General features: G+C 47.5%; 1 protein-coding gene across 5 annotated transcripts in view; it reads right to left on the reverse strand.

Moving 5' to 3' along the window:
* BCL2L14 (BCL2 like 14) overlaps positions 1 to 26,904 on the reverse strand; it is a 43,621-nt gene that overhangs the window by 3,371 nt on the left and 13,346 nt on the right. Inside the window, exons 3-7 of one of the 5 annotated variants that reach the window (XM_030805002.1) lie at positions 18,278 to 18,548; positions 16,535 to 16,974; positions 8,925 to 9,098; positions 5,462 to 5,532; positions 1,406 to 1,672 (exon numbers count right to left, since the gene is read on the reverse strand). In XM_030805002.1, the coding sequence (XP_030660862.1) occupies positions 1,406 to 1,672; positions 5,462 to 5,532; positions 8,925 to 9,098; positions 16,535 to 16,974; positions 18,278 to 18,279 (954 nt within the window). In that variant the 5' untranslated portion in view covers positions 18,280 to 18,548. Of the gene's footprint in view, positions 1 to 1,405; positions 1,673 to 1,759; positions 1,826 to 5,461; positions 5,533 to 8,924; positions 9,099 to 16,534; positions 16,975 to 18,277; positions 18,549 to 23,710; positions 23,898 to 24,228; positions 24,426 to 26,904 lie in introns of those variants that run through there. The other 4 variants (XM_012502367.2, XM_030805001.1, XM_030805003.1 and 1 more) reach the window with 4 other exon arrangements.

The following is a 26,904-nucleotide window of genomic DNA, read 5'->3' on the forward strand; positions in this document are numbered from 1 at the left end:
GGTATTTTAGCCACATTAGTGGGTTAAATAGATTTTTGAGAGCTGGCCTGTGAACCCAATTGATAATTATATTTTCTCTGAGAAAATATATTCAGAGGACTAACAGTGAGTTTTAAAATGAATGCTTGACACATAGTCAATTGGAATTTGATCATTTTTGTATATTATTATGGTGCAAACATGAAGTGTTGGAGATTAGAGACTGTGCAGCCTTTGAGCTGGAAGGGTCAGGAGAGGCTTTGGGGCAGATGAGGGCTCGAGGGGGTTGTTGGGGTGAAGGAATCCTGGAAAGAAGAATAGGTAGAACTAAAATAATGTTGAGGAACCTGTCCTCCTTTTAGAATAAGCTAAGGCAGCTTAAGTTTAGAATACTTAAGAATGGCCTTGGTTGTTCAGATCAGCCACTTAGGGTTATCAAACTTGGTGCAAAAGTGGAAAATAGAAAGGAACTCAATGTACAGAAACTGAAGACCATGGTGGGCACTGAAGACCATGGCGGCCACTGAAGACCATGGCGGGCACTTCAGACCCTTGGGCAAGATCAGCTGCAGTTTCCTTCTGTCAGCAAAGAGACCAAGGCTGTGTGGAGGTGCCAGGGTCACTCCAGCCATGCCTAGAGCCGACTCAATCCTCCTGCTGGCCCCTGGACCATTCTAGTGGAAAGAGAACTAAGGATAATGTGGGGTGAAGGTCTGTCCGCCTAGGAATGCCTAGGCCTGTTGAGAGTTAAAGTTCTGGGTTAGCACATTTTGACATGGTGGACCTTATGTAGCCGTTTGAACATGGCAGTTTTAAGGAGACCTGAGGAACTGGGGATGAGGGATGGGAGAGGGTTTGAGGCAAAGGGGAAAGAGGTCTGTTTTGACTGATACCAGGTAATTGAAAATAGATGAAAGTTTAACTGTTGGCTTTTTATTTGGTATCAAAATGTCACCCTCAAAATGGCTGGGTCAAAGCAGCAATGACAAAATGTCATGAACCCTGAGTCTCTGCATGAGGCTTAGTCCCTGCGACCTGTAAGTATCTGCAAGTGTGAGGAACTGTCTGCCTGCCCTTGTCTCCCTGCCAGACTTCCGTTGCCTGCAAAATTTGTGAAAACAGAAATTTCATCTATCTAAACATTTCTTATCTCAGCATCTCCTCATTTCCTGTTCCATCTGACCAGTCCCTCTCCATCCACACATACCCTACATACCCTTGGAGAGCTCAGTAAATATTTATCGATGATGAAGATAATCACTAAAAATATGTTCCCATCAATGGGATCTATCTCTGGCCACTCAAGTGTCCTAAACTCATGAGAACTGCTTCATAGATGTGTTCCCTTCATTAAAAAAAAAAAAAAAAATCCATCCCATCTCTTCTGAGTTCTGAGAAAATTTGTTTTTAAATAGGGTACGCTTACCCATCCACCGTGCTGCTGGATCCATGGCGAGAAGTTCTCTTTCAGGTACTTGGTGCCGAAGCCCAGCACCCTGTTCATCGGGTGGTTGTCAATAGCTGTGAGCTTGGCCGTGACGTCTATTGCAAGGGCAGCCTTAAAGCCCCGAGCTTTGACCTCTGATTCTCCCCTGGTGTCCACACCCATTAGGACCTGGTCTGTGATGGTCTTGAAAACAGAGTAGGACAGCCCATCCTGGAAGTGGCCCATCAAAGCCTTATCTTTCTTCAGCTGTGTACAAGAGAATAAGCACTCAGTACAGTAGCTTGGCTCCATGAGGCAGACGGAAGTTCATTCTTTAGCTCAAATGCAGGCCATCTAACCACCCCCTGGAAAACCCTGGATGCTGGTGTCAACCAAGGGAATGGGGATGAAGGCAGTGTCCTGCAGAACCAGAATGGGCATGTACTGCTCAGTGAATTCATTTCATCAGCACAAATACGTGTATAAAATGGAACAGTCGGTTCATTTGACATTCAACAAATATTTCCTGAGCACTTATAATGGGCAGGTAGTATGGATGACTGAGATGCAGGTCCTCACTCAAAGGGCTCACAGTCTATTGGGAATTGCAGAACAATGTGATGTGCTTTGCTGGAGGTAGTGTAATGGACAGGATCTGAAGCTTAGGAATCACTGTCTTGGCTAAAACCCCTGGGTCCACCTCTTACTTAGCTATGCAATCTTGGGGAAATTAACCTCTCAGATTCAGTTTGTCATCTCTAAACTAGGATGGTGATAGTATCGATGCTGTAGAGTAATTGTTTTCTTTCTTTTTTTTTTTTTTTTTTTTAAGACAGGGTTTCACTCCCATTGCACAGGCTGGAGTGCAGTGGTATGGTCTCGGCTCACTGCAACCTCGGCCTCCTGGGCTCAAGTGATTCTCCTGCCTCAGCCTCCCAAGTAGATGGGACTACAGTTGCATGCCACCACACCTGGCTAATTTTTTTCTATTTGTTTGTAGAGATGGGGTTTCACCATGCTGCCCACTCCTGGGCTTAAGCGATCCACCCACCTCAGCCTCCCAAAGTGTTGGGATTATAGGCATGAGTCCTTGCACCCAGTCTTCATTTTCTTTTCTTTCATTTTTTTTTTCTGAAATGGAGTCTCACTCTGTTGCCCAGGCTGGAGTGCAGAGGCAGGATCTCAGCTCACTGCAACCTCCGCCTCCCAGGTTCAAGCAATTCTCCTGTCTCAGCCTCCCAAGTAGCTGGGATTATAGGCACACACCACCACACCCAGCTAATTTTTGTATTTTTAGTAGAGACAGGGTTTCACCATGTTGGTAAGGCTGGTCTTGAACTCCTAACCTTAGGTGATCCACCTGCCTCGGCCTCCCAAAGTGCTGGGATTACAGGCATGGGCCACTGCGCCCGTCCCCAGCCTTCATTTTCTTAAGAAACTTTTATTGTTTTTTAGGGACAAGTCTTACTATATTGCCCAGGCTGGTCTCAAACTCCTGGCCTCAAGCGATCCTCCCACCTCGGCCTCCCCAGGAGCTGGGATTACAAGTGTGAGCCACTGTGCTTGGCCCTATACTATAGGGTGGTTGAACACTTTACAGTGCTGGACATAGAAGAGGTGCTCTGGAAATGCGAGTCATTTTTCAGGATGCTATGGGAGCATGGAGGTCAGGGAAGACTCCCTTGCGTGCATATGTTCACTTAAGAAAACTCCAATTCATTGATTTCTCTCCCATTATTCTACCCTATCGATTTTACCTCCCGGCCCTCCCTTGAAGCTGGTATCTCTCTGCTTTACCTCCTTTGAGCTACCATGCTTTTAAAACAAAATCAATGCTGCCTCTTCTGCTTTTGAAAAATCAGGGCTCATATCATCTTCATTTAAAGCATTCTTGCAATGTCTGTTAATATGCTGGTTGTCATGTGAAAATGGAAATTTCTTAGTGAGCAGGGACAAAATATTTATTTGAAAATCCTCTAGTTCTGTCCTACAGGAATGATAAGCCAAGCGGGTTTTCAACAAATATTGTTTCTAAAAGGGATATCTGGGGGATGAGTCAGATGCGATTGGGAGATTTTGGCAGACCTGTCTTTTCCTTGAACCAAGCCCACCCCCACCGTCCAGGCCCCGTCTGGGTTGTGACTCTGCAGCAGGCATAGCCAGCCCCCTCCATAACAGGGAATGGACTCCTCTTCATCAGTTTCCCAATGGAGGAAGCCAGGCTCAAAACCCTAGCAGGCAGCCAAGTCGCGACTGTGCCAGAACAGTAAAAGAATCAAACGCCACAAAGACAGGGCTTCCACTGGCACCTCCTCACCCCTCCCCTGCCTGTCCCTCTCGGGTGCGCCTGGCTCTTTGGCCTCTCCTGGAGGTGTAGGATGGGCCTTTGGGCTGTGTGTGCTCTCGGGACCAGCGGCTCTGCAGATCCCCTGCAGCCACACACACGGCATTCTGCAGTGGGAGCTTGGCACCGGCCCAGCACAAGGTCACACCTACCATGTGTCCCTAGCAGAGCTCCCTACTGGGGAAGCGTGTAAAGGAAATAACAACAAGGCTTTGCCATAAACAACGTAAAATATCCAAACTCCTTAAGAGAGAGGCCCAGGCAAAGTGAGGTTTTTGAAAGTGATAATTTGTGGGGGTGAAAATGAAACCATCACTCTTCATAACCTGAGAGGTGGCCTTCGTCCTACCTCCAGCACCCCCACTCCGCCTTTCCCACCTCCCTGACCACTGACCACAAGTCCCTGCTTAGGGAAGCTGGGAAGGAGGTGCCTGTGAGAGCGACAGAAACTCCGAGTTGTAAAGAGCCCTTGAGGATGTCTAAAGGACCCCTCAGAGTTCTGTGCTGAACTGCTAACTGGTATTGGCACCTACTTGCAATTCTTCCCGTGACAGGAAGATCATTCCCTCACAAGGCACCCGCTGACTCTCATGGGCAGTCTGGAGTGCCTATTCGCCAGGAATGGAGGTTCATTCTTACCATAAGGAGAAATCAATCACTCCATACTAGGCATAATTTCTGTATCCATGATACTAGCTCTGGAGAAATGCAGGGGTGCCCCTAAATCATGCATCCTGTTCCATCTCTTGCTTCCTCTGCACCCCTCTCCACCCTCTACTTGTGGCCCCAAAGCTCACACACCCTGTTCTCTTTTCTTTAACCTAATATCCCTGGTTTTCTCGCTGTTTCTCATTCTGTCCCATCTCCCAGGTGCTTCGCCCTCTGGGTCACCAGCCTCTGGGCACACTTGGGACAAAGCTATAGACAGGAGCTGTTTGTCTTCCTGCAGAACCTCCCATCCCCACCCCCAGGGTCTGACTCCCTCCCCACAGATTCTGGCAAAACAAGGGTCTATGTCTGCAAGCCAGCCCCTGATTGACAGATTCTAGAGAGTACTCAGTCGTCTGTGGGTTATGGACCCAGGAGGCATAGAGAAGCCCTTCTGACTCTGTTGAAGGTTTGCTCACCAACTCTTTACCTGAAGGCAACTCTCACGTATTCCTGATTGGAAGGATGGGTCTCAACTTCCAAATGGCAGGAAATCCATACATTCTCCCAGTAACACTAGCGCGCCTCCCTGGCTGAACTGCTAAGAGAGCCCTTAAACAGACAACAATCCAGCAACTACAGGGGAAAACAATTCCAGAAGGTATTCCAGCTTTGCAGTGAGCGTGGGACACAGATATCCAGGCTGCAAAGCAAATGCAAGTCTAAACTTCGGTGAGGATCAGTTACATAGGGAATGAGATTAGTAATTCCATCCAGCAAATTTTAATTTACTCGTGTCTTTTCTTGCACTAACAAGTTCCTTTTTTAGTTTCCAAAAATTCCAAGGAGGCTCCAGAAGGTTTACTTATGTTTTCCAAAGTGACTCATTTTTGAGATTCTACCAGCATGAAGAATTTTGACTCCAAGGGAAATAAAATTTAGGACTAAGCAGAAACTGGGACTTAGAAAAGGAATAAGGTTGCAACCTGGAATACAATTCCATTCTCATGTACTATAGTGCATGGGCACAGAAATCAATCGCGTCAGTTCCAGGTGTTCCATACCTTTCTTTCCAACTGATCTCCTGAATATTTCAGCAGCTCAACAATTTTGGCTAGTATTTGTTCTTCTTCATCTGTCGGGGAAAATTCCAGTTATTTCTTTTAAGAGAAGCAAAAAATAATCCTACATTTTTCCAGGGACAATGAATGCTTGTGGCTTGGTAAGGGCTGAAGGAAGAGGCATGCTAATTCTTTTTTTTTTTTAGACAGAGTTTTGCCCTTGTTGCCCAAGCTGGAGTGCGACGGTGCGATCTTGCCTCACCGCAACCTCCGCCTCGCAGGTTCAAGCGATTCTCACGCCTCAGTCTCCCAAGTAGCTGGGATTACAGGCGTGTGCCACCACGCCTGGCTAATTTTATTTGTATTTTTAGTAGAAACCGGGTTTCACCATGTTAGCCAGGCTGGTCTTCAACTCCTGACCTCAGGTGGTCCGCCCACTTCGGCCTCGCAAAGTGCTGGGATTACAGACATGAGCCACTGTGCCTGGCAAGAAGCATGTTAATTCTTATCAAGTAAATCTTACCTCGCCTCTTCTGCCCAGACACAAACCATACTAGGGATTTCTCCTACAGCCCCTTCCTTTCCTTCTTTCCCCTTCTTCCTTTGCTCAGTCCCCCAGCTCTCACTGTGAAATTCATCGCTGTAGTTACCTTAAGCTTGTTGTTGAAGACATCGGTTTCACAGCACAGGATCCTGTCTATGAAGATATTTAGGAGGAATATTCTTCTGGTTTTTGGATTTTTCCTCAGCAGATGGTGCTTTTATCTTATGGACACCATAAATCTCATATTTGATTATATTTCACTCTTTGGGTTAGTTGCTAGAAAGTATAGAGCCAAATTTGTGGCCCATATCTAAGAGAGTGGATAGTCTTGCTGGCCTACATTTTGGAAATTAACCTAATTCCCAAATCCGTCTTATTTTCCTGTTTTTGTTTGCTTTTTACAAAGATATCTTTCAAATTGATGGGTTTTATCTGACTAAAATTTATTATTTGTATGCTGGGTCTTGACAATAAGGTGGGACATAAATAAGTAAAATTAATAAATTCACTATGGCCGAGGCTAAAAGGGCAGATGGATAGGAACGTGGCCACAGTTGGTGTATGGTGTGTGTTGGGGGGACAGGGGCAGTGGAGTATGTGAGTCTTACTCTGTCACCCAGGCTAGAGTGCAGTGGCACGATCTTGGCTCACTGCAACCTCCACCTCCCGGGTTCAAGTGATTCTTCTGCCTCAGCCTCCTGAGTAGCTGGGACTACAGGTGTGTGCCACCACACCCGGCTAATTTTTTGTATTTTTAATAGAGATGGGGTTTTGCTATGTTGGCCAGGCTGGTCTTGAACTTCTGGCCTCAAGAGATCTGTCCGCCTTGGCCTCTCGAAGTGCTGGGATTACAGATGTAAGCCACTGCACCCAGGCTTGGCAAAATAAACCTTCTTCTTCTTTTTTTTTTTTTTTTTTTTTTTTTTAATTGAGACGGAGTTTCACTCTTGTCACCCAGGCTGGAGTGCAATGGCATAATCTTGGCTCACTGCAACCTCAGCCTCCCCAGCTGAAGCGATTCTCTTGCCTCAGCCTCCCTAATAGTTGGGATTACAGGCACCTGCCACTACGCCTGGCTAATTTGTTTGTATTTTTAGTAGAGACGGGGTTTCACCATGTTGGCCAGGCTGGTCTTGAACTCCTGACCTCAGGCGATCCACCTGCCCTGGCCTCCCAAAGTGCTGGGATTACAGGTGCGAGCCACCGTGCCCGGCCAAAATAAAAGTTCTAAACTGAGTGAGATCTGTCTCAGATATATTGGGTTAACACTCTCTTAGGGAAAGTTGCTGGCACAGCAGCCTGTTTCTCCTGTGCACAGAGGATGAGGTCATCTTAGCTTTAGCTTGGTTTAGGGGTGACATTCCATCTCCCAAGCCCACGTGGGATAGCAATGAAACGTCGACACTGTTTTTTTTTTTTTTTAGCAGACTGAGAGGCCTCCTCCTCTCCTCCAGCTCCTCACACGGTCCCCTGAGCCTCTGTGGCAGCTGTGGCCCCTTTAGCGTGGCTACTGCTGTGCATCAGGGGTTGGGAGACACGGATACCTTTGGAGGGAGAACCTTCACCTTGTTCTTTAGGGAGGTGCAAACCCAAGATCCACCTTGGCCTCACTGTTAGAGGAGTTAAAAAGAAATTATTTAGGCAGATAGTGAGGGTAAGGAAGTTCTCGGGAAGGTTTTCCTTTTAATGAAAAGCAGCCCCCAAATCATTTTCATTTCTAACAAAGAGTAGCCTGTAAAATTGAGCCGCAGACATAGACAAGCAAGCTAAAAGCTTGCACAGTGAATGTTGGCAGCTGTGCCAATAGGAAAAGGCCACCTGGGACTAGGCATGTCCAACATGGCGGCCGCATTTTCCCTTTTCCTTTCCAACCACGTGTGCCGTAGGGAGCAAACAACATGGCGCCAGCCAAGTGGAAAGCCCACTTGCATAGAAAGATTAGGGTGGGGTGGCCAGCTTCCCCCATGCTCTGTAAACGTCACACCTGGTTCAACTGACCTTTGGATCCTATGTAAATCAGACACCGCCTCCTCAAACCTGTCTATAAAATCCGGTGCATTCTGTCACAGGCCAGAAGTCACTTTTGGGTTCCCCTCTCTGTCGCAGGAGAGAGAGCTGTTCTCCTTTCTCCTTGTTTTGCCTATTAAACCTCTGCCACTAAACCCACTTCTTGTGTGTGTCTGTGTCCTCGATTCCCTTGGCATGAGACAACGAACCTCAGGTATTTATCCCAGACAATGAGGCTGTGTCATCACAACCTCCACTGTAGTTTGTGGAGGGAGCCAGGAGCAAGATCTGTGGTGTGGGAATGCCGGGCAGAGCTTCTCTTCCGGTGGCACTTGGCTTTGCTCACCTTGACTCTCCCCTCAGTGCCTCGAGTTACCACCAGCCTGATGGGATCTACAGTCTCAGCTATTGCTATGGTTTGGGTGACAACTGACCCAGCCTTGTCACTACTTCTCAGTTCTGCTCCATGTCTTGCACCATAGCTGGTGCCTGACAACCCCCTGCTTTTTCACAAAGCCCTAAAGCAATGTTATAATATAAATCCCTGGCTTGACGCTCCAACTGTACCTGGTGCAAATTGGCCCAGGGTCACTGGTAACATGATCAGATCTAACATTGCATTTCCCGCCACAGACAAGGCTGAATGCGGGCTTTGTGTTTCCTCCTCTCCCTCTGTAGAAGACTTTCCTTTCTTACTTAGCAGAGAGCTGGGAATGTTGGTTCAACCTGCTGGGGCAGCCTCCTTGCCTTGGGCTGGTGTCTCAAGCTGGAGCTCATTGCCCACAGCCTGTGGCTGTCAAGCCCTCAGTCCAGGCAGCAGAGACTGTCAAATTGCCGAGCCCTGGGATGGATAAATACACAAATGCTCCTGCGCCCTTGCCTGGCAAACACTCCACCCAGGGAAGGAAAGCTTACCTTTCTTAGAACTTGAAGCTACAGGCACGTGGCCTTCGAGCTGGAAGGAGAGACCCTGAGTTTCAAGAATCTCTTTGGACTTGAAGCCTCCTGCCTGGGTCGCTTGTGGTGGTGGCCAGGAATAAACAATTTCAGCTACTCGGTTGGCAATGGAAATGACTTTCGGGTCCACAGCTGAAACAAGACAAAATGGTGCTGAGAGGCCCTTCCCAGAACTTCTTCTGGCTCATTGGTATGCAACGTCGCCCAGAATGAAAAGACCAGCCCAGAATAGAAGGAAAGTGCCTGGGAGTATGTGTGCTGGGGGAGGGTCATTCTTCAGCAAGAACTGAAAGTTGCCTGGCAGAGGCCGGGATGTGGGAGGGGTGCACGCAGGAATGATTGTCACCTGGAAACAATTGGCCTTCTGCACACTCTTTCTGAAGTCTTGCAAAATTAGGGTCTCCTTTCCCCTTTGCAAGGGAAGAGACACAAAAAGGAGTGCTTAGCTCTTTACTTGAAGGAGTGCTCATTATGCTTTTATTTTTATTCTTTTTTCTCGACATGCTTTATACCTCTAAGAGCCAGCCCCTGCGTGCATAGGAGGACATTCGATAGTTTGACAAGCATTTCGGGGTTGGTCACTGAGGAAAGAAATATCCCTGCTCTCAGGGCAATGAGATTCATCATCCAAGTCCATTATCAAGTGAACACCTAACTCCCGTCACTGGTACAGTTCTGCCTCTTTTCTCCCCTCCAAGTCTATTGGAAAACATTCGATGAATGCTTATAGGTAAACAAGGATGCAGTCAGCACAACTTATGGCCTTCAAGAATTTACAACCCGAGAAAAGAGTTACGTCATGTATTTGCACACAGAATTGTAGAATAAAGCACTTTGAGATAGGACGGTGAAATGGCATTGGCCCACTGAATGTTGTAGCCTGTAAAAGACCAGTCGCCTTTGCCCCTGAGTGGGGAAGAGGGGAGGTGGGGTGGGCAGATGGCATGGCTGAGTTGCTGGGTGGTAAAATTTTCACCGTTGATTTGTCACTAAGTTCTAACCTTTTATTTGTTTATTTACTTTTTTCCAGACAGAGTTTCACTCTGTCACCCAGGCTGGAGTGCAGTGGTGTGATCACAGCTCACTGCAGCTTGGACCTCTCAGGCTCAAGCAATTGTCCCACCTCAGCCTCCTGAGTAGCTGGGATGACAGGTGTGCATCACCACACCTGGCTAATTTATTAAAATTCTTTTTCTAGAGATAAGGTCTCCCTATGTTGCCCAGGTTGGTCTTGAACTCCTAAGCGTAAGCAATCCTCCCACATCAGCCTCCCAAAGTGCTAGGATTACAAGGATGAGCCACTACCACACCCAACCTAAATCCTAAACTTTTAAAAGCTTGTACAAGCTGTCTTGGATGCCGTGTGGAGCAGCTGGGTTTTACCACGTAACATTTGAAGACTAACATTAGGTAATTCACAGGACTTGAAGACAGTAATGGAGTGGCGTTTTGGACAGAAGGTTGGTGTGCCCAAACTCCTAGGGCACTCCTGGGCTTTGTACAGCACCGTAGGTAAGAGAGACAAGTAGGGGGCCTGGGAGGGACTGAGCCACAAGAGAAACAGGTTTTGACATCATACGGAGCTGCCAAGGTGGCTCCTGATGCCTCTCCCTGGATTCCTCCACAGCTGAAGGCTTCAGTATCCTCCCTTCAGCCCTCCAGCCATTCACGGAAAGGCCACAGAAGATAATGCTCTGTCCATGATGCCATCGTCTGGTGGACATCTGACTCATAAAGCCATCTTTTTCGTGGTTAGTCCACAGGGTTCAAAAACCGATAAGAAGTGAATGACGGAGAGAAGAAAGATCAAGAAGAAAAGGACCAATGTCTTTTCTCCTCGTTTTTTAAGAACCAAGCGAAACAGACTTTCCACTCTGTAATCCCCTTATTGCAGCCCAGCCAGCCTCCACTGGAACTCTGGCCACCCATGGCCCCTGACAAAGAAAGAAATAGCAAGAGGCTGGCTCCCAAAGCCAAGGGAAACTTCCCTGGCTGTGTCCTCAGGAGATGAGAAAGGAAAGCAGGCTCCTGCTGCCTGTGCAACCTTGTGCAGCTCATCTAGGGTGATCAGCATGTGCCCATCTTGCACATGAAGAAGGTCCACGAAGGGTCCCAAAGGCTCTGTCCCCTCCTCCCCTCATAAGGCAGGGCAGCCACAAGATCACCAACAGGTAGAACATTACCCAATCTGGCTAAGTGTGTACGGGGTATTGACTTTTTTTTTTTGAGACGGAGTCTCTCTGTTGCCCAGGCTGGAGTGCAATGGCACGATCTCAGCTCACTGCAACCTCCACCTTCTGGGTTCAAGCCATTCTCCCTGCCTCAGCCTCCTGAGTAGCTGGGATTACAGGCGCCTGCCACCACGCCCAGCTAATGTATTTTTTCAGTAGAGACAGGGTTTTGCCATGTTGGCCAGGCTCGTCTTGAACTCTTGACCTCAGGTGATCCTCTCGCCTCAGCCTCCCAAACTGCTGGTGTTAAAGTCGGGTATTGATTTCTATGGGTTTGTGGACATGGAGTGAGACATGTCCAGGAGAAACTGTAAGCAAACATGTTCCCACAGATGCACTAGCTCTAGTTAAAATTCCCATCTTGGATATTTTAATTTTAAAACGTGAAAAAGAAAAGATTATATTCTTGTCAGACTTGGTCCTCTCTGATAGGCGAGGGAATATTGGATGGAGTGGGGAGAAGACAGAAAGGCTGTCTATTCTTTGGAGTCAGTTTTGGGAGTCATTGTGGGGCCAGGAAGTGCAGGCCAAAGGGGTCGGAAGGTCGCATTTCGCCTGTGGTCTGAGGCGTTTGTTTTAAAGAGAAAGGGCAGGGGGTTGGGGTGTGACTTCCTTATGGACTGCTCTTTCCCACTCAGTATCCACTTTCTTCTTCTTCCTTAGTACAGACCTCTAAAATGTGAGGGGCAGCAATGAACCCAGCTGAACAAACTATATTCCCTGGGCTCCCTTGCAGTAGGGAAGAGCCAATGAGATGTCAGAAGCTAGGAGCAGTTTCAAGAAAGCTCTCGAAAAGGGAGCTGAGGCTGGGTGTGGTGGCTCACGCCCGTAATCCCAGCATTTTGGGAGGCCAGGGCAAGGCTATCATTTCAGGCCAGGAGTTCAAGACCAGCCTGGGTAACACAGACCCCATCTTTACAAAAGATAAAAAAAAAAAATAATAAAACAAAATGGAGCTGCATTACCTCGAAAGAAGGCACCCTTTGCTCTTCCTTTGCTTCCTTTTTATTCCTGCCCGAGATGTAGACATGATGGGTGAAGCCCCAACAGCCACCTTTAGAATATAAGGTGACTTTGAGGTGGAAGCCACGAGCTGAGGGATGGCAGAATTCCCAGGAATTCTTTTTTTCATCCTTGTCATCCAAGCTGGAGTGCAATGGTGTGATCTCAGCTCACTGCAGCCTCCGCCTCCCAGGCTCAACTGATTCTCCTCCTTCAGCCTCTCGAGTAGCTGAGGCTGCAGGTGCGCACCATTGCGCCTGGCTAATTTTTGTATTTTTTTTTTTTTTTTATAGAGACGGGGTTTTGTCATGTTGCTCAGGCTGGTCTCAAACTCTTTGGCTCAAGCGATCTGCCCACCTCAGCCTCCCAGAGTGCTGGGATTACAGGCATGAGCCACCCTGCCTGGCCATTCCCAGGAATTCTTAATAACTTTGTGGAGCTGTCATATCATGCCTGAGCTGCCAAACTTTTGTCCTCTTTTAAGGGAGAGAAAAGCAAACCTGTATGTTATTTAAGCCGTGGGTATTTGGGTGTTCCACTGTATATCACTGAACCTCACCTTAACGATAACATTCCACGTGAGCAAATCATAGCTATGGAGAAACAAAAGATTCACAAGTGAAAGAGCCTGGATTGGTAGTCTTTAAAACTAGTGCTAATGTCTATTTCTCTACATCCTGCGGCCTCTTCCTAACAGAGTTTGGTCTTGGGACATAATCTCACAGTTCCCACATAAGCCCAGTACTGAGGCCTGGCAGTGGCTGTACAAGGCTACACAGTGACCTTCAGTTAAAATAACCCAGGTGAGGCTGGCGTGGTGGCTCATGCCTGTAATCCCAGCACTTTGGGAGGCCAAGACGGGCAGATCATGAGGTCAGGAGATCGAGACCATCCTGGCTAACATGGCGAAACCCCGTCTCTACTAAAAATACAAAAAATTAGCCGGGCGTGGTGGCGGGCGCCTGTAGTCCCAGCTACTTGGGAGGCTGAGGCAGGAGAATGGCGTGAACCCGGGAGGGGGAGCTTGTAGTGAGCTGAGATCGCGCCACTGCACTCCAGCCTGGGCGACAGAGCGAGACTCTGTCTCAAAAACAACGAACAAACAAACAAACAAACAAAAAAGAACCTAGGAGAAACCAAATTTGTAAGGCCTGATTTGTATGTGGCAAAATAGAAATAGCATGTGAGGCTCTCTTGGATCATGCCCAGTGTAAAACCAACACAAGTAACACAAGTAAAAAACACACAATTAACTGACTAAATGCAAATGTGAGGAGAAAGGTGAGAAGGGACGATGAGCTGTACATATGTGTTTAAAGCCTTCTTAGGAGGTAATCATTTTTCATTTTTTATGGAGAATATTATTCGGCCATCGGTACTATTCAGCTATTCAGCACATTAACACATCACCTAAGTGTTTTTGAATTTAATCTTTAATTCTCAATCTCACATACAAGTTTTCTTTCCCTACTGAAAAAATAAAAGCTTCTCTTGAAATTTTAGAAAGTAAAAAAATGTCAAATGACACTCCAGTAAATACTGAAATATGGAATGCAATTTATCTCAGGAAAAACCAGAAGACTAAAGTCTGTAAAAGCTTTCTCTGTCTGCTGGCAAAGTCCACAGTACAGGCCAAGTAGAAAAGCCTATTTCGGTGCCTCCAAACTGTTCTTTGCCCCAGAGCCCAGATGCCACCCCCGGCAGAAGGAGCCGTGGCTGGGCGAGGGTGGCTGAGGGGTGGGGAGGCAGGTGTGGAGGGGAGGACCACAGGGGGCCACTCCCTCTTCCTCTAGACCTGCCTTAGCTGGGCGGAGTTCAGAGAGCAGATGCCTTGCTGTAAAAGTTAAACAAGTCTAGGGAGAGGTCTGGACTTCTGGTGAGTCCAGGCTCTGCTACTTCCTGGCTGTTTCCTTGGTAAGCCCTCTTTGTGGGACTCCCATTTCCTCATCCTGTCTGTGCCATGAGGTTCCCTCAGATGATCCTGACCATGTAACTCCCACTGTTCTAACATCCGAAACTCTAATGGGAAATGGAAGTTTCCTTGATCATAGTGAATGATCTAAAGCTGTCTGTGAGTGGGCTGATTCTCCAAGCAAGCCAGGACTGTCACATTTAAAAACTGAGACATTACTGCCACCTCTTGACTAATTATTGACAAGTTACCCAGGCCAATGAAACCCAGCAGGAGGGGGCCTTTCTTTTAAAATCTGGCTTTGCAGCTGGGTGCAGTGGCTCACACTTGTAATCCCAGCACTTTGGGAGCCCAAGGCGGGCAGATCACGAGGTCAGGAGTTCAAGACCAGCCTGATCAACATGGTGAAACCCCGTCTCTACTAAAAATACAAAAATTAGCCAGGCGTGGTGGTGCACGCCTGTAATCCCAGCTACTCAGGAGGCCGAGGCAGGAGAATTGCTTGTACCTGGGAGGCAGAGCTTGCAGTGAGCCGAGATTGCACCACAGCACTCCAGCCTGGACGACAGAGCAAGACTCTATCTAAAACAGCTAAAAAAGAAAAAAAAAAAATCTGGGCTTTGGGCACTGGGCTTTGTTGAAGGGGAAGAAGATGCTTATGCCAAGGTGTGCGCATGAAGGGCAACTGTCTTTTTTTTTTTTGTTTTTTTTTGGAGACAGAGTCTCATTATGTCACCCAGAGCTGGGGTGCAGTGATGTGATCTTGGCTCACTGCAGCCTTGACCTCCTGAGCTCAAGTGATCCTCCCACCTCAGCCTCCATAGTAGCTGGGACAACAGGCATGTGCCACCAGCCTCACTAATTTTTTTATTTTAATTTTTTATGGAGACAGGGTCTTGCTATGATGCCAGGCTGATCTCAAACTCTTGGTGTCACGTGATCCTCCTGCCTTGGTTTCCCACAGTGCTGAGAGTATAGACGTGATGGGCTGTCACTCTGTCACCCAGGCTGGAGTGCAGTGGCACCATCTTGGCTCACTGCAACCTCTACTTCCCAGGCCCAAGCCATCCTCCCACCTCAGCCTTCCGAGTAGCTGGGATGACAGGCATGTACCACCATGTCTGACTAACTTTTTTGTATTTTTTGGTAGAGACGGGGTTTTGCCATGTTGCTAAGGCTGGTCTTGAACTCCCGAACTCAAGCGATCCACCCACCTTGGCCTCCAAAAGTGCTGGGATTACAGGTATGAGCCTCAGAGCCTGGGGAAAATGTTTCATTCAATACAATTAATTTTGTCCAACTGAGGGAAGATTTTGTCAAAATGCTTCTCAGTTGTTTTTGTAGGATGGTTTGTACTTTGTCAAGAGTCCTTTTGCTCTCTGATCTTCCCATCAACCATACGAGGTGGAGAGAGTGGGGTACCCAATGTACAGATGGAAACACAGAGGCCCTGAGTGAATGAGTTGACTTAGGAAGAGCAGCAGCCCAGGCAGCCCAAGCAAGCCCCTGGTTAGGGCTCCTTCTTTTTTTTTTTTTTTTGAGATAGAGTCTTGCCCTGTAGTCCAGGCTGGAGTGCAGTGATGCGATCTCGGCTTACTGCAACCTCCACCTCCCAGGTTCAAGCGATTCTCTTGCCCCAGCCTCCCGAGTAGCTGGGAATACAAGCACGCACCACCATGCCCGGCTAATTTTTTGTATCTTTAGTAGAGACGGGTTTTCACCATGTTGGCCAGGCTAGTCTCGAACTCCTGACCTCGTGATCTGCCCAGCTCGACCTCCCAAAGTGCTGGGATTACAGGCATGAGCCACGGCACCTGGCCTCCTTCTTTTATATTGGTGTCTGGTGCAGAGGACTAGGAATTTGGGAAACAAGCTTATTTATAGACAGTGGAGAAAGAAAACCAGTCCCAGCACCCTTAACTTCCAAAATTTCCTTTTAGTCTTTTTTTTTCTTTTTTTTTGACGGAGTCTCACTCTGTCACCCAAGCTGGAGTGCAGTGGCGCGATCTTGGCTCACTGCAACCTCCGCCTCCCGGGTTCATGCCATTCTCCTGCCTCAGCCTCCCGAGTAACTGGGACTACAGGCGCCCGCCACTACGCCTGGCTAATTTTTTGTATTTTTTAGTGGAGACGGGGTTTCACTGTTAGCCAAGATGGTCTCAATCTCCTGACCTCATGATCCGCCCGCCTCGGCCTCCCAGAGTGCTGGGATTACAGGCGTGAGCCACCACGCCGGGCCAGCAACTCCTTTTAGTCTTGAGAAAAGCAGGGCAATTATGATTGAACACTGATAAGTTGGAAAGCTGAGGCACAATGCATGCCCTCTCTAAAGCCACTTTACAACATGAGAAGAGATGTACCACTCTGGACACAAAGAAGGGAAAAACCAGGATGCGGGAGAAAAAGAAATCCCGGATGCCTACCTTCATGCTCCGAGCACTGCTCCACGGCAGAAAGACACCTGGACCCCTGCTGGCTGCGCGAATCTTGGTATTCCAATGTCCTTTGACCCTGAGTAGAGACCTTGGCAGGCGTGCTCTGCAAACCTTGCCTCTCCACTACTCCAAAGAGTGCTTTCCAAGAAGACTTTTTCTTGCCAAGGTTTATGGCCTTCTCACTGGATTGGGAATTTCTGCAAGGCCATGACACCTGTGTCCATGACTCATTTGCTGAACAATTCCCCAGGCCCCCCTGGGACAAACTTCTTGTTCTCAGCAGCTTTGGCGAGAAGAGAGCAGGGGTGCTCTTGAAGACGTGATGTCTGGTGTAGTAGGCGAGGATTTTGAATTCTATGGTGTTTAGGTCATCGTCATCTAGGGGGATTTCTTCCAGGTCACACGCACTCGTGCTACACATGTTGGGCCTGTAACAACAAAGTCCACACTATGCCCTTCTATGCAGGGCCATTTACTCTTTGCAGGTTAGGAGAGACAGGGGTGAAAACAGTCAACATTTATTGAACATCTGTTGTGTTTGTGCTGGAGGGTAGAGAGGGAAAAGCCACAGTCTTACTGGGGTGGGAAGAGAGGCATGGCCATAGAGAACTCCACATAAAGAAAATGAACTGCCGGGCATGGTGGCACATGCTTGTAATCCCAACACTTTGGGAGGCCAAGGCGGGTGGATCATGAGCTCAGGAGTTCGAGACCAGCCTGGCCTATACAGTGAAACCCCATCTCTACTAAAGATACAAAAATTAGCCGGGCACGGTGGCGCACGCCTGTAGACCCGGCTACTTGGGAGGCTGAGGCAGAAGAATCGCTTGAACCCAGGAGTCGGGGGTTGTAGTGAGCCGAGATTGCACCACCGCACTCCAGCCTGGTGACAGAGTGAGACTCCGTCTCAAAAAAAAAAAAAGAGAATGAGCTAATGAACTAAGAGGTCTAACAGAGATGCAGATAGCCAGGTTAGAAGGCAGAGATAGGTGAGCTTCAAAGAAAGAGGCAAGTGAAAGCTTTTGGAAAGCTAGGAGGAGTGAGACAGGTGGGTGGATATTGGGGCTACAACAGGGTGGGCAGAGGGGAGATTATAGGTGAATTCAGAATGTGTTTGAAGAGTGGTAAGAACTGGGACATCATACGTATGCAGTTTGCAAATAGCCAGGGCTTGAAAATAGTGGAGGGAAAATAAGTGAACTAGCACTTGGGTCCAGATTATGGTGTTCTTTGACATCAGGCTGAAGCTTCGCATTTTCTCACGTTGATCAGTACATTTCAAAATGAGCTGTGGACTGTGGGGTTAAAGGTCTTGCTGGGGAGGTGGCAAAAGAGGGAGGCCAATTCAGGGAAGAGAAATGCCTGGGACCTGACCCTTCCGTTCCTCGGTTCCTTCTCCCTCTACCCTCTGCTTTAGCTTGTCCGGGCTTCTCTCTCCTCTCTCTCTTGTCTTTCTTTTTTCTTGCTATATTTGGTATGCCATGTAAGATTTCATCTGAAAAAAGCATCCTGTTATTTTATTTTACTTTTTACGACTTTGAAACACTCTGATGGAGGCAATGGAGAGCTGTTCAAAGTTTTGAGTACAGAGTGATGTGATCACCAGCATGTTTTAAAAAGATCAGTACAAGCACTAAAACAACAGGATGCAAGCATTTCGTCTTTATTTCCATACGAATAACAGGATAGATAAAGAACAGATTTTGTTCAATTTCCTTTGCTTAAGCTTACATGAAATAACTCCTTCTCTGGTTTCCTGCTAGGAAAGCAGTTCTTTTTGCTAATAATCTGTTTCCTTCTGCTGTCTGTTAAGGACTACATTTTCCTTTCAGTCTCAGATGCGAGAAAGCTCAGATCTACCGTGTGAAATGTCCCAGGCAGTGAGTGTATCAAGAATTAGTTGGGCTTCTCAGCTCACAGTCCCAAATTCAGATTGTGACCATGCCAATGACTAGTTTTGTGACCTGTGGCAGGTTACTCCACCTCTCCAAACATGAACTTCCTATAGGCAAATTGTAAATAATAATAGTCATCTTGCACGGATATTGTAAGGGTGTAAGATACACAAGAGAAGTCCCTGAACCTGGTTCAAAAGTGGTAGCTATGTTTTTTTTTCTAGTTTAGCTGTTGTCCTAGGCCCTCAGGCTCTTTTCTTTTTTTTTTTTTTTTTTTGAGACTCAGTTTTGCTCTGTTGCCCAGGCTAGAGTGCAGATCATAGCTCACCAGAGCCTCAACCTCCCCGGCTCAAGGGATGCTCTCACTTCAGCCCCTCAAGTAGCTGGGACCACAGGCACACGCCACCACACCTGGCTAATTTTTTTGTTTTGTTTTTTAGAGACAAGGTCTCACTATGTTGCCCAGTCTGGTGTCAAACTCCTGGGCTCAAGTGATCCACCTGCCTCAGCCTCCCAAAGTGCTGAGATGACAGCCATGAGCCACCATGCCCGGCCTCAGGCTCTGTCTTAATATGGCTCTTAATAATGTTCCCTTCCCTTCCTGGTCCTAATTTAAGACTGTCGTTTGGCATGTAAGCTGGTGTGATGATAAAGAAGCTGCAGTAATATTAAGGGGATCAGCTGGTATGTTCCTCTTTTTCTTTCCACTGTACCCTGTCATACCAGGACCAAATTATAAAGAAATGGGACAGTAACTGCAGACAGGGTTTGAGGCAATGTGAGGCGGTACAGACAAATTGGCCTGGGTGTCTGAAGGATGGATGGCCAGGGCTGGCTCAGCTTCTAACCTGCAACATCCTAGGCCAAGTCACTCCACCTTTTTGTTCCTCGGTGTCCACGTTGTTAGATAGAATGAGGATGTTCTCTAACTTTTCCCCCTGGTTCTGCTATTGGAAGGAGGTGTAGGAGCTGAAATATCTTCCCTGAGGGCCTGCTGGATGCTGCCTTTTTCCATCACTGTCTCCTCTCCTTTACTTAGAAGAGGCTCGCATTGGCTGATAGCGAAACTGTTTGTCTGAGGAACTGCTCCTTGGCCAGGCCCCAGGAAAGCAAGGGTCCCTGGCTAGGTGCGTTCTGATGGAAGTGAGTCTGAGAGGGATTCGGGGGGCTATGCCGCAACATCAGGTGATGACGGAGGGGACAGAAGTGGCCCTCCCAGTGCAGCAAAGGGCAAGTTGCAAAACTCGCCAGATCAACTACACAGACACAATTACACAACTTCCAAGCCCCACAAACCTCCCTCACATAACTGAATGTAAGCAAATGCTTGAGGAGTATGGCATGAAGTGGGGGTCATGACTGCAATCCTTCCTCCTCCTCTGCTGTTTCTTCACATTCCTATCTTATTCCAGGGCTTGGACAATCTTTCTTCCGGCCACTGCTCCAATTTCACATTCACTTACATGTAAATCATTTGCTCTGTAAGGAGTCACGTCATTTGCTCTGTAAGGAGTCACATCAATGTCTCCTCAAAGGTCATGTTCCTTACTGCTTTTCCACTCACCCCTTCCCGCTCCCCAATTCCATCCTATCCCACCCTCCCCCATGCATTTTCCAGGCATCCCACCCTCCCCCATGCATTTTCCGGGCATCCCACCCTCCCCCATGCATTTTCCGGGCATCCCACCCTCCCCCATGCATTTTCCGGGCATCCCACCCTCCCCCATGCATTTTCCGGGCATCCCACCCTCCCCTCATCCATCCTGCAGCACAGCCCTGTCCATTCTGCTTGTATTGGACATCTGGTGACCCTATACTCAGCCCAGCTCCACTTCCCTGTTCCCAGTGACCAATCTTGGTCTCACTAAAGGTGAGACAACCATTATGTGTCTCCTGATCCAAAAACATTGGATCCAAATCTGATCAAGCCTCTGGATCTAATGATCAGTTTACAGGAAATACAGGGGACAGAGAAACAAACTAATGACCACAAGAAGGCAGCTATCCAAATTCAGTATGTGGTAAATTCTGCAAGACAAATGGCTGGTTTCTTCGACAAATAAATAGCACCAAAAAAAGGTGAAGACAGAGAACTGCTACAGCTTAAAAGAGACATAAGAAACGTATCCGGCAGGGCACGATGGCTCACGCCTGTAATCCTAGCACTTTGGGAGGCCAAGGTGGGCAGATCACTTGAGGTCAGGAGTTCAAGACAAGCCTGGCCAACATGGTGAAACTTTGTCTCTACTAAAAATACAAAATTAGCCAGGTGTGGTGGCACATGCCTGTAATCCTTGCTACTTGGGAGGCTGAGGCTGGAGAATCACTTGAACCCAGGAGGTAGAAGTTGCAGTGAGCTGAGATGGTGCCACTGCACTGAGTAAGAGAGACTCCATCTCAAAAAAAAAATAATAAAAAAGAAAAAAAGAAAAAGGTACATATCTGCAAGTATATATATAGTGTATATATATATAAAAACAAAGTAGACATACTGTAAGATATGAAGGCGGGACTTTGGCTGGCTTCCCCAGCACCTAGAGTAGCGCTTGGTGCTCTACCGACTGAGCTATCCGGGCTCTCTAGAATAGTGCTTCATACATGGTAGGTGCTCAAATGTCTGATGACCGACTGAATGAATGATTATAGGACTGCCAGACATTCAGAATACAGGACACATTCGGTCACATTTGAAGTTCAGATAAAGAGCAAATAATTTTTTAGTATATGTCCCAAATATCATGAGACTAATATATAATAAATATTAGTCTAATATATAATAATATTAGTATATATTATGTCCCAAATAAAACATTGTATGCTAAAAAACACTCATATTTGTTGTTTATCTGAAATTCCAATATAACTGGCTGTCTTGCATTTTTGCTTGCTAACTCTGGCCACCCTAGGAGTGGAAGCTGTTGCTGAGACACACTAAGACCTGCGGTGCGTGCAAGCAGGCAAAGCGGGCCACCAAGCGGGGTGAGGTCAGAATTAGGTGCGGCAGACTTGGTGGGGAAAAGGCTGAGTCTAGCAAGAGACCAGACATGGAATTTCTCAGGAGAGGATTCATGAGGCTTTTGATTCAAGGCTTCCTTTTGGACAGAGTGGCTCAGGGCACTGCAGGCCGGATGTGCACCCTGGTCCTTCAGGAACTGTGTCCGTGGGTAGGAGGCTGTGCCCCCTCGTCAAGCCAGTAACACTGTGCTGCTGAAGAACTTTCCATGTACGTTAAAAACAACCCAGACCTTTTTAATGTAACGCGAGGGCTTTAAAATTGTGTGTATGTGCGCGTGCGTGCATGTTTGTGTGTGTGTGCGCGCGCGCGCGTGTGTGTGTGTGTGTGTGTGTGTGTGTGCGCGGGGGGGTATTGTCGCTGGAGAGAGGGCGTCTTTAAGAAACAAGCTTGCTAATGCTATTTCAGCAGCAACATCAGAAATCGGGGGAAAGCACTGAGGTCAAGACGGAATACTTAGTCCTTCCATTTCGTAAAATGTGAGATTTTTGTTGTCTTACACGTTAGAAAGGCTGTGACTTGGCTCAGTCGACAGGCAAAGCTAAGAATGAGAGAGGAGGAGAGTGAGGCAGAAAGACAGTGCTCAGGCGCCGGCCCCAGAAGGAGGCGGTAGCGGAGGGAGCTCCCCCCAGCGGAGGGAGCGGGGGCCTCCGCCACAAGAGCCTGGAGAGCAGGGAGCAAAATAGAACAAATGGAGACAAAAGGGTTAAGAGGGTTTAAATGTATTTAACAAATGTAGATGCCGGACCCAGTGGCTCACGCCTGTAATCCCAGAACTTTGGGAGGCCCAGGGAGCAGGATTGCTTAAGCCCAGGAGTTCAAGACCAGCCTTGGCTCCGTCTCTACAAAAAATGAAAAAAATTAGCCGGGCGTGGTGGTGTGCACCTGCGGTCCCAGCCACTTGGGAGGCTGAAGGGGGAGAATCGCTTGAGCCTGGGAGTTGGAAGCTGCAGTGAGCTATGATCGCACCAGTGCACTCCAGCCTGGGTGGCAGAGGGAGACACTCTCTTAAAAAACAAAAATAAAGAAAAAAAAGCCCACTCACACAAACGCAGAGTTTTTCTTTCTACTAATCCTCATTATAAATTACTTGATTGTTCGGTTTATAGCTAAGTCTTACTTTCAAGCAGCAGCGATCGAGTATTATCACAGGTTAGATCCCTTCTGCTTTCAGCTGTTCTACAGAAATTGTACTCTATACAAGAAGCCCAGCTTTGGGGTTTATGGAAAGGTAAACCGTAAGTTTTATGCTTCTGTTGACAGAAGCCCTGGGTGGGGCCCCTGAATGCTGGTTCAGAACCTAGAGGGGAGATTTCCGTTCCCGAGTGAGACCTGTGAGGCTTATTCTAATTCAAGGCCGCAGAGGACACAACCCTGCTTCACTGCCCTATGTTTACCTTCCTGCTCCTTATCTATAACAAACCTGCACTCTCAGAAGCAAGGCTACAGAGGTTCTTTTCTTGGTCTCTTTCCCTCCCCGAGGTGGCCAGGGTCCTCCACGTCTGGCCCCAGCGTGTCCTCTGGGAACACTGGCTGCCTGGCCGGGTGTGCCGAGAGGCCGGCTGGGAAGGCCACACTGCAACGAGCACCTACATTCCAGGTATCAGCAGACGCACTGTCGCAGGGTTCTTGCTCTGCGGACTCACTTACTGAGGTGAGATTTCACTTCCCTCCCGGTGGGTGGCAGCTAACGGATAAGCACACAGAGGAAACTGCAGCAAGCACCTCGTGTTTCCACACACAAAGGCGGCCACCACCCAGTGCCCCAGTTACGCGGGACACCTGGTTTGCTGTGCCTCTGCCTGTCCCAGCAGTGAGGGGTGTGGAGAATCCCTTGGCGGCTGTCCCAGCAGAAGAGCTGACTTCATGTGCTCAGGACACACAGTTGAGGCCTGAGTGGATCTCGTGGGCACTGACACTCATCCCCACAGAGCCTCCCACAGCACATCCTAAGCTCAGCTGGGTTCTGTTGTCCGGAGCCTCCCCTTCTGCCGCTCTCCTCTCCCCCTCACTTCGGACCTCTCGGGGTCTTCGTGCCTTCTGCCTGGACTGTTCTTTAATACCAAAGGTGAAATGAGGAATGAGAGAAAGTGCCTTAACTTCCCACAATAGAAGCTGAATGCTAGACAGAGCCTCAGGTCATATTTACCAAATAGAAGGTCCAAGGCTCTGATTGTGGAAAGAAGGGGACAGGGAGCTCAGGGAGGAGGGAGCTTTCTAGAGGGGAGAGAGGAGAGAGAAGGGTCTTCCATTTACCTGTGCCTTAGACTCAAGGAATTCTCTGGGGGTCTAGACCTCCTGAGGATGAATGCCCAAGTTCCCACAAGGTACTCAGCACTCTGATCTCAAACCAGGAATTCCCATGCTGGCTCCAGTCCCTGAATCCTCGTGGTCTCCAGCTTGGGCAGTGGTGTCCCTGGCCACGGAAAGGCTGTCATGTCATCGCATACCTCCCCAGATACATAAGCAGAGGGGACTGAGTAACGTCACATACCTCAACCAGGAATGTGTTCTTAACTGAACGTCCCAAACCCTTTGTAGCAAAAGAGAAATGAAAGAGAAACCTAAATAACCTTTCTTCCTCTTTCCTGGAAACCCCGATAAACTAGATTCTCAATGTCATTTTGTGTCCTGAGACTTACATGATAAGAACTTTGTAATAAACCCAGTAAAGAGCTCCCTGAATTAGACTGCCTCATTTGGCAAACAGCTAAAGACCAGGCTGTGTCCTCCTGCAAAGGCTGAGAAGGAAGACTGGTGCCTCCTGGTGTTACCTGGTCTGGAAGCTGGCAGTGATTTCTTCTGCTTCAGGTCAGGTGGCAGTAAGGATATTTCTATACCTGAGTCTCTCTCCACGAAACTTAAGAGGAAACTTTCAACAGGTCTTCTTGGCTTGTCGTTTGGAAAAACTCATGTAGTTTAGAGCTCCAGGCTGTAGCTTCTTCAGGTTTAGGACTCAGGCTGAAAAGAGGCGTAAAGAAGGAGAACCACTTCCTTACTAAGCCCTGCCCCTGGCTTTTTAATTGAAGGAGGGGTTGATCTTTGCCCGTGTGATTTGACTCTAAAAGAATTCTATATCCATTACCTAGCACTCTTCCTGCCCTTTGGGATAACTAGGTGGGTGTTGTGATACTTCTTTACTATCCTTATCAGTTGTTAGTTGAACAAATGTTTATTGACCGCCTGACATGGTACAGGTACTGTACGTATATTTAATCTTTTTTTTTTTTTTTTTTTTTTTTTTTTTTTTTTTTTTTTTTTGAGAAAGAGTTTCACTCTGTTGCCCAGGCTGGAGTGCAGTGGTGCAATCTTGACGCACTGCAACCTCCACCTACTGAGTTCAAGCGAGTCTCATATCTCAGCCTCCTGAGTTTCTGGGATTACAGGCTTGCACCAGCACGCCCGGCTAATTTTTGTATTTTTAGTAGAGACAGGGGTTTCGCCATCTTGGTCTCAAACTCCTGGCCTCAGGTGGTCCGCCCTCCTCAGCCTCCCAAAGTGCTGGGATTACAGGCGTGAGCCACTGTGCCCGGCACACATATTTAATCTTAACAACATTGAGAGGCAGGTGTTACGATTCCCATTGCACAGATGAGGAAACTGAGGCTCAGAGAGGTGAAGAATCTTGCTAGGGATCCCTATCAGTTGAGCTGAGATCCAAATCATGCTCTTTCTGGCTTTACACTATATCATGTCACCTCTCCTATGTGACTCAAAGATTGTATTCAAGTGGAACCACTGGAAAAGCGTTCAAAATGGAATCTAACCACAGCCATAGTAAAAATCACGAAAACCCACTGAAAGGCCAAATGTCATAATTTTAGAGATGGAATTCCCCATTATATGAAATAGGAAACAGTTACATCTGATTTTATGCTCTATCCAAAGTCTTAAGTGAAATAGATATATATGGCCATGCTTGCAATCATAAACCCTGGACCGCTGGTCAAACTGTGACGATGAAGGAAGTGTGAATAGTGAAAGGGGAATTAATGCTGTTTTCGTAAAAGTGGGGAAGAACGGATCGCTTAAATATTAGGCAAACAGATCCACAAGAGACAGACGGTAGTTATGGGAAAGTTAGATATTTAGTAACTCGAGGTGAATTTTCACTGGCAAACTAATATTTTTTGCACCAGTGTGGTCAATGTAGAGGGTATTAAAGAAATACTAAGAATGATTTTTCTCTTTTTATAAAAACTTGCCATCTTTTTTTTTTTTTTTTTTTTTTTTGAGATGGAGTCTCGCTCTGTCGCCCAGGCTGGAGTGCAGTGGTGCGATCTCAGCTCACTGCAAGCTCCACCTCCCAGGTTCACACCATTCTCCTGCCTCAGCCTCCCAAGTAGCTGGGACTACAGGCGCCCGCCACCATGCCTGGCTAATTTTTTTTTTTTTTTTTGTATTTTTAGTAGAGATGGGGTTTCACCATGTTAGCCAGGATGGTCTCGATCTCCTGACCTCATGATCTGCCCGTCTCGGCCTCCCAAAGTGCTGGGATTATAGGCGTGAGCCACCGTGCCCGGCCAAAAACTTGCCATCTTTTTTTTGGAGGGGGATGATGAGATATATTCACTGGAAACAATTCAAGAAAAAACAGGGCCTGGCTCAGTGTCTCAAGCCTGTAAGCCCAGCATTTTGGGAGGCTGAGGTGAGAGGATCACTTGAAGCCAGGAGTTTGAGACCAGCCTGGGCAACATAGTGATGAGACAAGAGTTCTTCAGGACTGGTTTGCAAGGTGCAGGTCACAAAGACCCCACTGATAAAATGACATGTAGTAAAGCAGCAGCCCAAATCTATCAAAACCAAGATGCGAGGAAAGCAACCTCCGGTCATCCTCACAGCTCATTATACGCCAATGATAATGCACTGGTGTGCTAAAAGACACTCACTCCTACCAGCCCCATGTCAGTTTACAAATGTTATGGCAATGTCTAGAAGTCACCCTATATTGTCTGAAATGGGAAAACCCTCAGTTCTGGGAAGTCCCCACCTTTTTCGCAGAAAACTCACGAATAATTCACTTTTTATTTAGCATATGATCAAGAAATACCCGTATACTCAATCAAACAGCCCATGCCATTGCTCTGCCTATGGAGTAGCCCCCCTTTTATTCCTTAACTTGCTTAATAAACTTGCTTTCATTTTACTTTGTTGGCTCACTCTTGAATTCCTTCCTGTGGGAAGCCAAGAACCCACGTGGCCTCCCAGACTGAACCCCAATTTTGGGATTCATGCTGTGATAGACCCCATCTCTTAATTTTTTTTTTTTTTTTAATTAGCTAGGCATGACTCACACATGTAGTCCTAGCTACTCAGGGGCTGAGGTGGGAGGATTACTGGAGACCAGGTATTCAAGACCAGCCAGACAACACAGCATGGTGGCACATGCCTGTAGTCCTAGCTACTTGGTAGTCTGAGGCAGGAAGATTTCTTGAGCCCAGGAGTTCAAG

This window comes from Nomascus leucogenys, chromosome 23 (genome assembly GCF_006542625.1).
Source record: "Nomascus leucogenys isolate Asia chromosome 23, Asia_NLE_v1, whole genome shotgun sequence".
In the NCBI taxonomy this organism is placed as follows: Eukaryota; Metazoa; Chordata; class Mammalia; order Primates; family Hylobatidae; genus Nomascus; species Nomascus leucogenys.